The sequence below is a fragment of the Chiloscyllium plagiosum genome, chromosome 16, assembly GCF_004010195.1.
Source record: "Chiloscyllium plagiosum isolate BGI_BamShark_2017 chromosome 16, ASM401019v2, whole genome shotgun sequence".
NCBI lineage: Eukaryota > Metazoa > Chordata > Chondrichthyes > Orectolobiformes > Hemiscylliidae > Chiloscyllium > Chiloscyllium plagiosum.
Window position 1 is genome coordinate 33,267,656 of NC_057725.1, and position 14,890 is coordinate 33,282,545.

The 14,890-nt window shown below is 36.3% G+C and overlaps 1 protein-coding gene across 1 annotated transcript in view; it reads left to right on the forward strand.

Annotated features, from left to right (window-relative positions):
• The window catches only part of pik3c2a (phosphatidylinositol-4-phosphate 3-kinase, catalytic subunit type 2 alpha), a 100,515-nt gene that overhangs the window by 70,355 nt on the left and 15,270 nt on the right, over positions 1-14,890 (forward strand). Inside the window, exons 17-26 of the mRNA XM_043705773.1 lie at positions 1,105-1,199; positions 1,918-2,098; positions 5,126-5,227; positions 6,116-6,208; positions 7,761-7,890; positions 8,811-8,947; positions 10,324-10,493; positions 11,307-11,463; positions 12,042-12,151; positions 12,625-12,832. Of these exons, the coding sequence (XP_043561708.1) occupies positions 1,105-1,199; positions 1,918-2,098; positions 5,126-5,227; positions 6,116-6,208; positions 7,761-7,890; positions 8,811-8,947; positions 10,324-10,493; positions 11,307-11,463; positions 12,042-12,151; positions 12,625-12,832 (1,383 nt within the window). The remainder of the gene's footprint in view (positions 1-1,104; positions 1,200-1,917; positions 2,099-5,125; positions 5,228-6,115; positions 6,209-7,760; positions 7,891-8,810; positions 8,948-10,323; positions 10,494-11,306; positions 11,464-12,041; positions 12,152-12,624; positions 12,833-14,890) is intronic.

Sequence of the window (14,890 nt, forward strand, 5' to 3'; positions counted from 1 at the left end):
TGGGCAAAACAGAGGAAGATGAAATTCTAGCTTGTAATTGGCTGAGCTGTAATAAAATTCTCAGCAGTGGTGATGCTGTGTTCCCTTGGTTGGCCTGAGCTAATTTACTCACTGCTCTCAGGCAATGGGATTGCTGCTTTGAGAACTTTGAAGGAACCTTGATTTGACTTTTTAAAACTTGATTGGTTTTTGTTTAGTTTTTCTCTTCCTGCATCTTGGTACCAGTGGAAAGGCATCAGCATCTTTTGAGATTCAGTTCACCATATCACAGCATGATTGTTGAGTGGGAATAGCCATTTGAAATGTGTAAATCTAAACATAAAATAAATACATTTTAGGATCAAATGTTACTTCTATTAAGAAGTGAAATTTTCAGCATATTTAGAAATAAAGTTTTTTTTTTTTGATCCCTTCATCCAAGTCAAATGTAATAAATTATAAATAGTACACCCCCACCACTAATGAGTGGCATTCTGCATGTGAAATCTGACCAACCCAAAAATGACCTAGTACTGTCTTTTTTCCTGTTAGATCAGTTGTTCTCTATCTGTTGTGATTTGTAACCCCATATGCCATTAGCTGCTTTATGTAGTAACTTTTTTGTGCCATCTTGTTAAATGTATTCTGGAATTCTGAATATAGCACATCTGCACTTTCCCCTCTCTCTACGTTCTGAGGAAATAAAATGAAAATGTCCAATAATTTGTTAAAGGCATATCAAATGTTGAATTATTAGGCAACACTTTGAATAATTTTAGTGTGTTTTCAGCTTTCATTTATCTGTGTTTGAATTCTTTGCAAAACAAAATTTGGATTAATGTGTTTGTTCTGACCAGCTATTGGTTGCTATTGAATTCTATCTCTTTCAATTATCATTTTATGTATTCTACCTATTGGACTTTAAATTTGTTGTATTCAAATTCTGACGGTGACATCAAATAGCTCAAAATAAATCAGGACCTAATTTACGTACTTTTTAAGAGAGAATTCCTTGTTGGATTATGTAAATCTTGCAGTTCTCAACCTGAATTTATGCTATTTTCTTAAGATGTTAAAATTTATGTTGCCTGAATACATTGCGATTTATTGTTACTTAATTTATAGGCTATGAAGCATGAGTGTTATCTAGACAACGCATTAGTGAAATTCCTTTTGTCTCGAGCTTTGGGAAATGTTGCTGTAGCACACCACTTATACTGGTAAGGAGATAATTTCTATCTTTATGCATGTAGTAAGTGTTGCTCTCTGCGAACTTGCTTGGAAAAGCAGACGTCAGTACTCTGGAATGAGGGATTGTTTTTCTCTCTCATTTTCCACCAATGATTTTTCTCCAGCAGTAGCCAAGTAAATAGAAAAAGCTAATGTATTGCCATCGACCAATTCAGTCATTCTATTGAGTTAATTATGAAGTTAAAATTAAATTTACATTCGGTAGAAATTAGTGTATACCTTTTCTGAGGTGCACTTTAATATTATCAAGATCTGTTATCATCTACCAAAGTGGAAATCTCTTGTTGTACAGTGCTGATGAAAGAGAATATTAATGTCAAAATAGTTGTCCATGCTGAAATGCAGACACAGTAAAATTTTGCAGCTTTCATTTTTGCCTATGCATGAGTGTAAACTTGTCTTTCTGATATAGCTCTAAGTGATATGCTTTAAACTGCATGCTTTTTTTTTAAGCAATTTTAGTATTTCAGATCATGTGCTATCTTGGTGTTGAGGATAATAATTCCTGTGTGTCAGCAGATTGTCAAACATTATTCTTTACCAGTCTTTTCGACCTCTCTCTGCTTTTGCAGGTTTCACTTGATTGAAATCCTGGGATTTGTTGTGGCCTGACCTTGTTGGAAACTTTACATTCTCCTTTCAAAAAAGAACTTTATATAATTATTTAATTACACTCTAATTTTATAGGTTATTGAAAGATTCACTGCATGATCCATATTTTGGAATGCGCTATGAACTTCTCTTAGGTGGTCTGCTATATGTGTGTGGAAAAGGTTTGAGACAAGAATTCGAGAAACAGACCAGATTGGTACGGAAACTGGGAGTGGTAGCAGAAAAAGTGCGCCAAGCTAGTGGATCATCAAGGCAGGTATGGCATCCTCTCTCAACAATTTGACAATACTATGCATATCTCTAAAGTTGTAGCATGTGCTAAGTTAGCCTAGATTTTTGCAGTTGCTAACTGCAGCATTAAAATAAATTGTATTTGCTTTTATCTCCCTTCCCTTCCACTGATCTGTTTTTCTCCTCTTTGTCCTTGGAATAATTGTTCAGCCTTTCAAACTAGCCTGCACTTTATTTGAAGATGACAATCTTAGGAACAGCTGGTCATTAATCTCCAGCATTCATGTATTAGCTTGCATGTTGTAAGAACAAACATAATTGGTATGTCCTTTGCAAGCATGAAATATACAATTATTCTGTCTTCCCTCGTGTTTTGATAAAATGTAAATTGCTGAGTATTTTTGGCTTTGCTGACAAATGCAAGGTTTACTTACCTTGTGCCACTACTATGGTAATTCTTGAATAAATGGATTATTCTTGAATTGAAGCCCTGCTAGATGTTGGTTCACAATGACTTGAGCCAGATAGTGCTGTGCTGCGCTGCAAGAAAGACTTGGCTTCTTTCCAGTGCAATACTGTTTTGAGCTGCTTAGTTTATGGGGTGTGAAATCTTGTTTCCCAAAGCTGCTTATTTCTTTACATTTGGGCTGTAAAGTTGTTCCTTTGCACATGGAAGCTACCCTTTTTTAATCTGCTAATTCTAGTCTTGATTGTCTATACACTCCCTCCAAACCAGTAAATTACGTAGCATTAAACTTGAGTGATAATCAGCAACACTGATTTACTTGTAAAAGTGCTAATCTACTAATGTGTTTGTGAAATTGGGAAAAACTTGCTTTACACTATATCTCCTTTTTACTAATAAAACAAGGAAAATATTGAACTCTAAGGCGGAGAATGCTGGAGAAATTCTGGTCTGGCAGCATCTATGGAGCGAGGGAAAGTTGTTTTTTTTTTTAACATTTTTCAGTTCAGTGTGTCTGTTCAGAACTGAAATAGAGTTGGAAAATGGCAGTTTAATACTTCTGACAGGCAGGGGAGTTGTTGGGTAAGGAGATATTTTGGAAGCCAAGTATAAAAGACAGAAGGATTGCTAATTGAAGTGAAAGAGAAACGAAGGTGTAAATTAATGTGTGGAAGGATGAAAATGGATCCTCTAGGCTGAGCACAAAGTAAACAAGATGTAAACAAGTCCATGTGGGGGAGAGAAGAGTGCACAAAACATGGAGGATAGACATCATGAACACGGGCTGTGAAGTTGTGGAATTCAATATTAAGAGGCTGTGAAGTGACAAAGTGGAAAAATGAGGTGTTGTTTCTGGAACATTGCCTCAGGACAGAAACGAGAACAAGATGGTTTAATAAAATGTCAAGCAATTGGAAGATCAGGGTCATTTCTGTTCCACAAAGTGTTCAGTGATATGACACTGGGTAAATCCTTCTGCTAATTTAAATCAGCAACACAGAAAAGATTCACACCGTGCTGTAATCTGTTAAAATTCAAAAGACTATCCCCAAAGTCACTATTCAAAATAAAAATCAACAATTTTTTAAGTTTAACAGAGATTATTAACAGAGACTATTTACAATTCCTTTCTCTTAAACCTATCTTTTACCTCTACAATACTGGCCCGATAAAAATTCTTATTACAATTTACAAAAAAAGTTTTAAAACTATTCGGCTTTGCTGAGTGTCTCTGTAGATTTTCTCTGTAGATTTTCTCTCCAGATTGGTTTTGCAGTTTATTTTTATTCTGTGCAAACTCCTCCAGATAGGGACATCCTGAGTTCGTTCTAGCAGCCTACATCTGTTGGTCTTTTGGTAGTTCTCTTTGCCGCTCTGGCTAACTTGTTCAAAATGTCTGATATTTATACCCCAAAATACTAAATTCAAACTTGACTGGAGTTTGTTATCTTAGGGCATAATTTAAACTGGCCAAATTTGAAATTTGTTTTTGTCTCATAGCAACCCAGTTACTCTAGCTGTTCAACCAAATATTACATTGTTACCTTGTTCAGAACACTTTGTTGTGTAAGGTAGTTCTGCTAGCTTTTCACTCTCCCTTTTAAAGTACAGTACACCTCTATACCTTCATGACATTCAGCCAGACTGTTTTTGGTCTCACCAGTGTGAAGGAGAATGCATTGTGAATAGTACATACAGGATTAGACTGAAAGTAGAAGAAATAAACTGGTTCTTCACCTGAAATATGTTTTGAGGCCTTGGATAATGAGGTGCTGAATGGGCAAGCATTACACATTTGTGATTGCATAGGAAGGTGCAGCGGAGAGCAAGGAGATATTAGGAGTGGACCAGGATATTACAGAGGGAATGGTTGTTGCAAAATACTGACAGTGAGGGGAAGATATTATTGATGGTGGCATCCTGCTGGAGATTTAGAGGATCATACTTTTAATGCAGAGACTGTTGAGATGGAAAGTGAGGACAAGGGGAACCCTACCGTTGTTCTGGAAAGAACGTGAAGGTGCAAGTGCGAAAGTGAGAAATGAGTCTAACATGGCTAAGGGCCCAGTCAATAACAGTTGGGGTGTCTTTGGTCTCATCTATGACTTGCTTATTTTGTTGTCAGCCAAGAGGACCTATTTAACACTTCCACACCTTTTATAATTTTCACTAGTTTTACATCTCTATTTCTCTTTCAGCCCAATTAGCAACTCTCTTTTGCACTCGACATCCACACCTTCTGTTCTCCTGGATCCTCATCTATTTCAATCAAAAGTTTTGAAGTACTTTTTTCAACCCCTTTTTCAGTTCTGAGGAAGCGTGCTATCAAACTCAATGTTAACTCTCTTTCTTCAGACCTACTGAGTTTTTGCAGTGATTTCTGCTTTCAGATTTCCAATATTTGCAGCATTTTGCATTAATCAAAATATCATCTAGCTGTCTTGGATTTGAACTGAATTAGTCTTCCTTTTCTCTTTAAGTTTTCACAATATGAAAAGGCACAAAGCCAGTGAGTTTCATTCCATATCCTGCAAAAATCTGAAGTCAAAAAGTAAATGCAACTAATACATCTTTTCTTCTTTAAAGATTGTGCTTCAGGAAGGAATGGATCGTGTCCAGTCATTCTTCAAAAATAAATGTCGCCTGCCCCTTAATCCAAGCCTGGTGGCAAAAGAATTGAATGTTAAGGTATGACGGATCCAATAATTAATGTATCAAAGCTGCCACATACAGCAATTTAAGCATCGTTTTAGTTTCAACTTATGGACTATCATTCATGATCCCAGTAGCTACACAGGAACATCTGGAATTTCAAACTTATTTTTAGCCTCAGTGACATTCTTGAGTACATAATCATTTGGTTGCAATATATTTGTTCTGATCTGTGAACTTATCAGTGTTGGAAGGTGCCAAATTGCTTCCAGCATTTAATTAGCATTATAATTTATTTTACTTGTGATTAACCTTAAATACACTACCTAGAAATATTATTTATGTGCCTTACAATTAATACAATATTTTTTGCTGAAAATGCAACTTACAAATCAACTTCAGTTAATCTTGCATCACAAGGTTTGGCTCACAAGTAGTGTATCCTACTGATAAATGAATTTACAATGCATGTACATTTGTGTTTGGTAGTCATTTTACATAATCTTTTACAGTAGATGTTTAACTTTGTTGTACAGGCTTGAATATGACTCGCCTATGTTGGAAAGTTTGTACTATTTTAGCATTATTTTTCAGCCCCTTTTTATGTTGCAACACAGCTTGTGTCTTTAGCCTAAACTGTCACCAAAAAAAATTTTCGCTATCTTAGTTTTAAAACCCAAACTATTTCTCAACCTGAGGAGAACTTTTCCCAGCAAGCTATTTGGCTTAGCTGATAACCATCTGGATTCAATAAATTGAGTTCAAACCTTGTTTTAAACAAGGACGCTTCGATGCTGCCGTTCACGGGTCCTTTAATTGATATGTTATTAACGCTTTATGTTCTGGAATGTGGTCAGAGTCTCCCTCTAAAATTTTTTGATTATTAATCTTTCCCTGTTTTATTACCTGCCCTTCATTTTATAGGCTTGTTCCTTCTTCAGTTCCAATGCAGTACCACTAAAGGTGACACTGGTGAATGCTGACCCCCTGGGGGATGAAATCAATGTTATGTTTAAGGTATGTTAATATAAACATTGGGGTGCAATTTTAGAGAAATTCTGGGTAGGGAGGAATCAAGTTTTGAGAGATTATGGATGGGATCACAAATCAGTTAATATAAACGCACTGACAATATTTTTGTTGCTTCAGCTTTCATTCATCTAAGTATTCATTGCAATTGCCAACCATTGTTAAAGTTTGGAAGTGAGAATAATTCGATCTGTGATGCTCGATGCTTATTTCTTTTGGAGCCAATCAGAGTCATACAGCATGGAAACAGACCTTTGATCCAAAATGTCCTTGCCAACCCAGGTTTCACAAACTGAATTAGTGCCATTTGCCTGTGTCTGGTCCATATCCTTCTAAACGCTTCCTATTCATGTACCTGTCCAAATGTATTTTTAAATGTTGTAACTATATCTGCATCTACCACTTCTTCCTCTGGCAGTTCATTCCACATATGAACCACAGTTTATGTGGAAAACATTGTCCCTCAAATCCCTTTTAAATCTTTCTCCACTCCTTGAAATTATACCCTCTATTATTGCACTCCTCTAACTTAAGGAAAAGACCTTTGCTATTCACCTTATTTATGTCTCATGACTTTATAAATCTGTGAAGTTACCCCTCAACATCGTATGCTCCAGTGGGGGAAAAAAATTTCCAATCTCACTCAGTAACTCAAACCCTCCAGACCCAGTAACATCCTTGTAAATCTTTTTCGCACCTGTCCCATTTAATAATCTCCTTGCTGTAGCAGGATCATCAGAACTATACACAACTCCAGAAGTGGCCTTGTGAATATCCTGTACAGTTGCAACATGACGTCCCAATTCCTTTACTCGGTAGTCTGACCAATGAAGGCAAGTATGTCAAATACCCTCTTTACCATCTTGTCTACCTGTGATGCATCTTTCAAGGAAATATGTACCTGAACCCTTGGGTGTCAGTGCTCAAAAACTCTACTCGGGATCCTACCATTAATTATGTGACTCCTGCACTTGTTCATCTTAGCCAAAGCAACACCTTGCATTTATATAAATTAAGCTCCATCTGCCACTTCTTGGTCCATTGGCCCAGTTGATCAAGATCCTTTTGTACTCTTGCTAACCTTCTTCATGAATAACATACCAATTTTGGTGACCTCAGCAAACTTACTAACCATGCTTTTGATATTCTCCTCGAAATTGTTATATAAATGACAAACAACAGTAGACTCTGCACTGATTCCTGCAGAACACCTCTGATCACAAGCCTCAAGTTCAACCCTCCATCATCACCCTCTGTCCTATTGCCTTTTAATTACTGAATCGAATTGAAATCAGAAATATTGTGGTCTTGTTACTGATTGGTATTGAAATGGAAGCAACATAAAGATAGCAAGCTGGCCCTCTGATCAATTTTAATTTCAGTAGTTATCATCACATTTGACTGCAATAGTCTCTCAGATTTCTGCTTAATTCAATACATGAATTAAAAACTAGTAATAAATAATTGAATAATGCTGCATAAGTTTGCAATTTACATTTGTAATTGAAGTATGTAGTAACCCACTGTATCTTGTTTACAGATTGGTGAAGATTTGCGACAAGACATGCTTGCCCTACAAATGATCAAAATTATGGACAAAATATGGCTTCAGGAAGGATTGGACTTGCGCATGGTCATCTTCAAATGTATCTCCACAGGGAAGGATAGAGGTATGTTGTGCAGTTACTACTGATGTCAATGTTGGCTTTCAAAACAATGCTAATACTGCATATTTCTTGCACCGAATTTAATAAGAATCCACTTTTGTCACACCTAAATACCATTGAGACTCTGAACAAATTCCCCTTGCAGGGCTGGAGAAAAATAAACCTTGTGTATTAACTTCTTAAACCTAGAAATGCATATAAGACTGGAAAGTAAAGGGCACGCTTTGCAAATTTTATCAAAGGCATTGTTCACTTCAGGCAATGCATAATGCTGTATCAAATCAACAGTCTACTTGTAGGAATGCACATTTTCTTTGGGTCACTTCCCAAAAGCCACCAAAGTTGTTTTTCTTTTCTGTTATAATTGAATTTGTTAGACAGGGCTAAAGAAGGAAAAATTGCAATTCTATATATTTCAACTGCACTCTGGATGAACTCCTTGAAACATTAGAGCCTTAATTAAAACTGAAACAAAATTTTGCCATTTCCTTTTTAAAATGAAAATTTTTCCTTTGAGCTCCAAGAATTGTATGTATTGCTTATTCCACTCAGTACTGAGACTTGTGCAACTTTACCCATTCTCTAAAGGCAAAAATGGCAAAAATTAGAAGTTTAAAATTGCTAATTTAGCTGGCAGATGGTGAAGTAAGGCCTTGCTAATTTATGCAAAATGCTTAAGATATATCCGACATTGCAATTAGAAGATGTAATTACACAATTGTTTTTAGTTTAAAAAATGGATATTGAGGAAAATCTTTGTGCAGATGTCTGGAATGATTTCATGACCAGATGAGAGCTGATTATAATTTGAGGTTTTTCTTGATTTTGTTAAATGGCAAAGTGAAGAGGGGTGAACTGACGTAAACAGTCTCTTAGGCTCTCATCTTGACTGTTACCTTCTGTTAATGCCACTTTATCTTCAGGTATGGTCGAGCTTGTACCAGCTTCAGAAACACTAAGAAAAATCCAAGTTGAGTATGGAGTGACTGGTTCATTCAAAGACAAACCACTAGCTGAATGGCTCAGGAAATACAATGCCACTGAAGAAGAATATGAGAAGGTGAATTGTTACTTACGAAACATAATTACTCCCACTTGGTTTATATTTGCATTTCAGTTTTTGTTTAGTGCTCCATGTTTGTTGGGGGGGGCGAAAATAATCTGTTATTTCAAGCAATTGCATTACTTTAAAACCTACAGTTGACAAAAGCAGCAGCTATCCCAAAGCAACAATGAGGATAATTACCAGTTAATCGGTTTTTGATTGTGGTGTTTGAGGAGAAACTTCCAGTTATTGTTTTGGTAATGCCATGAGATAAATGACAGATGATTGCCATGTTGACTCTGATCTCAAGTACAGCATTCTAACTATGCAGTGCCTAATATTGAGTAATGTTGGATTTAGTTTGGCAATGCAATTGAATATTCTCCAAGTTGGAGGGAGATCTACCAGATGGCAAAGTGGTGGTCTCCCTATTCTGTTCCAATGCACTATGCATTAACTTTTTGATGCTTCCACTTATTGCTGTCAGTTGTAGTTGTGCATTAGTTCAAAATGAGATTGTGTTTTTTTGACGCCATAGTTTTGCCATTTGTTGTGCAGCCAAAATTGAGCAAAATAAAAGCAAATGACTGCGAATGCTGGAATCTGAAACCAAAAGTGAATGTTGGAAAATCTCAGCAAGTCTGGCAGCATCTGTAAGGAGAGAAAAGAGCTGACGTTTAGAGTCTAACTGACCCTTTGTCAAAGCTTAAAAAAAAGGGGAGAAATAGGGAGGCATTTATACGAGGCTGAAAGAAGGTGAGTCATGGCTCCAGAAGCAAAGGTAGCAATAAAGAGATGATGATGATGACGACAGTGCATAGAGAAATTACAGGGAGATTAGGAGCTGTGAATGACCAAGGCTGAAGCCAATGCTGTGTGACAAAATATGGGGGGAGGGGAAGGGGTGAAGCAGAGGCAAAATGGAAAACGGGGGAGAAGGGTAGCACAGGGGGAAAGAGGAGAGAAAAAGGTGATGAGAGTGTGGGGAGCGAGAGAAAGAGACAATCAAGAAATAAGAGGTACAGAACAGTGAAAGAAACCTATTTTTTAAAAAATGAAATAAAATTCTGAAGTTGTTGAATTCAGTGTTGAGACCGGCATGCTGTAACGTGCCTATATAATGAACAGGCTGCTACAGGAAATTTCTTCATGTAAAGTCCTTTTAGGGGCAAGAAAACAAAAGGTATTTAAAGGTTTATGACAATTAAAATAGGTTTTGAACTTGTCTCCCCAGATCTATAAGCATTCTTACCATCATGGTATGTGCCTCACTAATATTAAATAAAAAGCAGTTATAATCAGAAGACCTGAATCATAATTGTAAGGTTTGTGAATTGTTCAGTACATGTATCATTCTGAAAATTAACTTTCTGAAACCCTCAACTTTACAGGCATCCGAAAATTTCATTTATTCATGTGCGGGCTGCTGTGTTGCTACCTATGTGCTGGGAATATGTGACCGTCATAATGATAACATCATGCTCAGGTCAACTGGCCACATGTTCCATATAGATTTTGGGAAATTTCTGGGACATGCACAGATGTTTGGAAGTTTTAGAAGGTGAATTTGTCTTTTAATTTTAATCTTGCTATTTCCCAGTTTAGAATTTTGAACTGTTTCACAAATATCAATGTCTATACTTATGCAACTAACAAAGGAGTTAATGACTCAAATGGAATTAAGCAGAAACATTTGCGTCACAGAATATATTTTACCTTGTCTATCCACTTTATCACGTAATTTGTAGAAGAAATGGCATTTGTATTAGCAATTCCCATTTTAAATATATCTTCACTAGAATCGTTTTCATGTGAGTCAACCCAAACTGGTAAAGATTAGGTTTTGCACACTCTAGAGGTCAAATAAATTATGCACATGAATTTTTGAAGGTTTTTATTGCCACCTTAAAATTGATTTCTAATCTTTGCCAACATGGTATATAAATAATTTAAAGATGAATTATACTTTTTACAGGCACCCCATTGCAGCATCTAACACTGCTGAGTCTGCTATCAAGTTGCTTTTGTGATTTGAGAATTAATATTGTGATAAAGGCTAACTTTAGTCTATAACTTCATCTATGGTTTGAGCTGAATCAGCTCATTAACTGGGTCACTGGATAGAGCTGCTATAATTTTTTTTTCCTATATCTGATATTAGGGTTAAAGGGTTGAATTTGGGTAAGTGTGTAAATTTGTCCAGGTTTCTATTCCTAAACGACAGCGAGTGCTGCATAAACTACATATGTGGTTTTAAGCTAAGATTTGGCTTAGTTTGTTACACTGACTGGAACAAAACAATGTTATGGAAAAATGCAACGTTTTGTGATCTTTTGAGTGAGGGCACAATCTTACATTTTTGTCTTTCCTTCAGAGATCGAGCCCCATTTGTACTGACCTCTGACATGGCTTATGTGATTAATGGTGGAGAGAAGCCAACCAGCCGATTTCAGTTATTTGTAGATTTGTGCTGTCAGTCCTACAATCTCCTTCGCAAGCATGCCAACCACTTCCTCAACCTCCTGTCACTGGTAACTAATAACTGTACATAGAAATCCTTGAATAACTGGGCAAGCGCTGCCCAAACAATGAAAGAGAGAGAACAGCCAGCTTAAGTTGAGCAGTTAAAACGAAATACTTGAGCTTCACAGCAGATCAGTTGGTTTTTGTTTAAACACATAAATTCAATTCATATTTTTGGCTGCATGCTCTTTTATTTTTAAATAAAGATAAGCTAGCTCCTTTAATAGTGTTGAAGAAGAAAATGGGATGGTTAAAACATCAAGCACTTGCATTTTAGATACCTGTGTAATCTATGCCCTTATGATTTTTAATGCAATTCTTTTCTAAAGATGTTATCTGAGTTCTGTTTGAGACTTTATAACCATACCAATAAACAAAGTAGTTAAAGTAAAGAGAATGGAAAAGTGTATTTTGAAAATTTTAAATAAATCTACTTGGCCTTTTACTTTTTGTATCCAACTAATAAAGATTTTTACATACCTCCCAGACCAAATTCCATGTTGACATCCTGATGATTTTGTTTTTTATACAAAGAGTATTGGAAGAAAAACTTCCTAATTTATTGCATCACCTCTACCTATGACAGATGCTGTCCTCTGGATTACCAGAACTCACTACTGTGCAGGATCTAAAGTATGTCCAAGATGCTCTGCAGCCACAGACTACTGATGCTGAAGCCACAATCTTCTTCACTAGGTAAGGTGTATTGCAAATGAATGCTGCAAATTGTGTAGTACTGAGGCAGAAAGGACTACATAAGGAATCTTATACACTGAGAAATACTAAAATCCTATAAATGTGTCCAGAGAAGATGCAGTGAAACTTGAATTTCACAACTTTGAAAACCCAAATGCCTATCATTTTCTCATTTATATTTGACTGGATGTTGGCGTCATTGGAAAGGCCAACATTTGTCACCCATTCTGAATTACCTTTGATGATGATGACAAGCTACCTTTGTGAATTGAGAAGCTTTTGGGGACTTTGTGCTGTTCGTGCTGCTGTTTGATGCTTGTAAGAGTAATCTTCAGCAGGTCACTATTTGGAATTGTGCTATTGGCTCCATGAATGACTGTAGAATATTGTAAGCCATACTGATGTGATTAGCACGCTCAATCTGAATGAAAATGGATGCAATTTATACAGTTTTTGTTTCTTTTCCACTCTAGGTTGATAGAATCCAGCTTAGGCAGCATGGCTACCAAATTTAACTTTCTGATCCACAATTTGGCACAGCTACGGTTTTCGGGTTTACCTTCCAATGAGCAAGCTATACTTTCATTCTCTCCTAAAACCTATTCTCTAAAACAAGATGGGCGAATCAAAGAAGTGACTATTTACACTTATCAGAAGAGATATAACCCAGACAAATATTATGTAAGTATAACCGTTTTTGCAGTGCAATAAAGGAGCAATAGATTTCACCTGTCAATGTTCAGTGTGTCAGATTTTAAACAAAGGGAAATACTAAACATTGACTAACCAATTCTGATTTATAGGTAGAAGTCTAACATTCCATATCCGGCATAACGTTACATAGTTTTTAAGTAAAATAAACAGTTTAACTTTTTTGTTGTTGAGGACAAGGCTTGAGTGCTGGAAGCAAATTTTACGCTTTCATTTCTTTTATTCATTCCCAGGCTGCTAGTGTTGCTGGATAGGCCAGTATGTATTACTTGATCCCAACTGCCCTTGAGAATGAGGCAAGTTGATGCTTTGTGTTACAATACTGGGCAAACTCTCCTGCTTAATTTAAAACCAACAACACAAAAGATTTATCCTTTGCAGTAATCTGTGAACATTTGATAGGCCAAGAACTAGGTAAAGTAAAAATTAACAACTATATCTCAAAGTATAACAGAGAATTAATAACCAATAACGATTTAAAAGTCCTTCCTCTAACCTATCTTTTACCTTCCCTTCTATAATACTATTTGGATAAAACTTTCGATTACGATTTATAAAACAAAACTTCTTATCTCAAATCCAGATAGCTTTAAGTTCTTCTCTCTATTTTTGGTCATCTTTTCTTCTTGGGGATTCTGCTTCACAGGTTACTGATCGATTAAAGGTACCTTTTTAAGAGCTATTTTTTGGGCAGTCTTTTTACATGCTGGTGGCTTGGCAGTTCTCCTCTCAACTGTTCAATTTTTGCTGGTCTTATACCCCCACATCAGGTTGTGTCATTGGCTTTTAAGATTAAATATATTAAATTCAAACTGGATTGGAGTTGGGTTTTTTTTGGTGGGGGGGGGTTATAATTTAAACTGGCTGAATTCAAATTTTTTTTTGTCTCTAAGCAACCAGCTACCCTGATTGCTAGACCAAAGGTTTGTTTTCAAAACACTTGGTGCTGTCAGGCACTTCTGTTGCTTTTAACTTAAAAATACAGTGCACCCATATCTTCATAACACCTCACTCCTTAAGAAAAAAAAGAACCATCATACTGAAAAGATGGCTTCATTTTTTATTTTGTTTAAACATCTTACCCTAACATACACAGAACCTTAATAAAAGTTCACCTTAACTTCTTCCCATATACCTGTGTATATATAACACTAAATACAAATTTCATGTAAACTTTATCAGGTGCATCTGCAATTACATTCATACAACTGGAACCATGTATGATTTTTCAATAAAAAATCTGTAACATAAGACTCCAACAAAATAGTCTCATTCTTGTCTTTAAAGCTTTCTAAGAATGTAAGTGGATTGTGACCAGTGTACACAACTATCTCCAACACGTTGTTTGTGAAATACACCTTAAAATGTAAGATGAGTACCAAACTCACAGTTCTTTTTCGTTCATGGAGTATTTCCTCAGGTGAATGTTGATCTTCAAAAAGTAACCAACTGGCAGTTCAATCCCATCCTCCTCATCTTGTCAGAGTACAGCTCCAACTTCAACGTCGCTAGCATCGATGGCAATTTTAAAAAGTTTTGAAACTTTTGGTGTAGCTAAAACTGGTTTGGTGGTTAATGTTGATTTCAAATGATCAAATGCCTCCTGGCCTGGTTCTCTCCACCGAAATTTTGTTCTTCAGTAAATTGGTTAACGGTGTCACTACACTGCTGAGGTTTGAAACCAGCTTCTGATGGAATTTGCTGAGTCTTAAGAATCAACACCTCTTCGAGGTTGGTCGTGGAAATTCCTCGATGGCCTTCATCTTTGCGTTCCATGGGGTCAACCTTCCATGACTGATGTTATGTCCCAAGAATGTCACCTCTGCTTTCACAAGTTCAATTTTAATTTATTTTTATTACCAGTTTTGCTTGCTTGTAGTTGTTTGAAGAGCTCTGTCAACTGTACCATGTGATCTTTCCAGAACTTACTAAAGATCACTAGATCATCCAAATAGACTGTACAGTTTGTTAACCCAGCTACAATTCTGTTCATGAGTCTTTGGAATGTGGTAGGTGTGTTCTCCATTC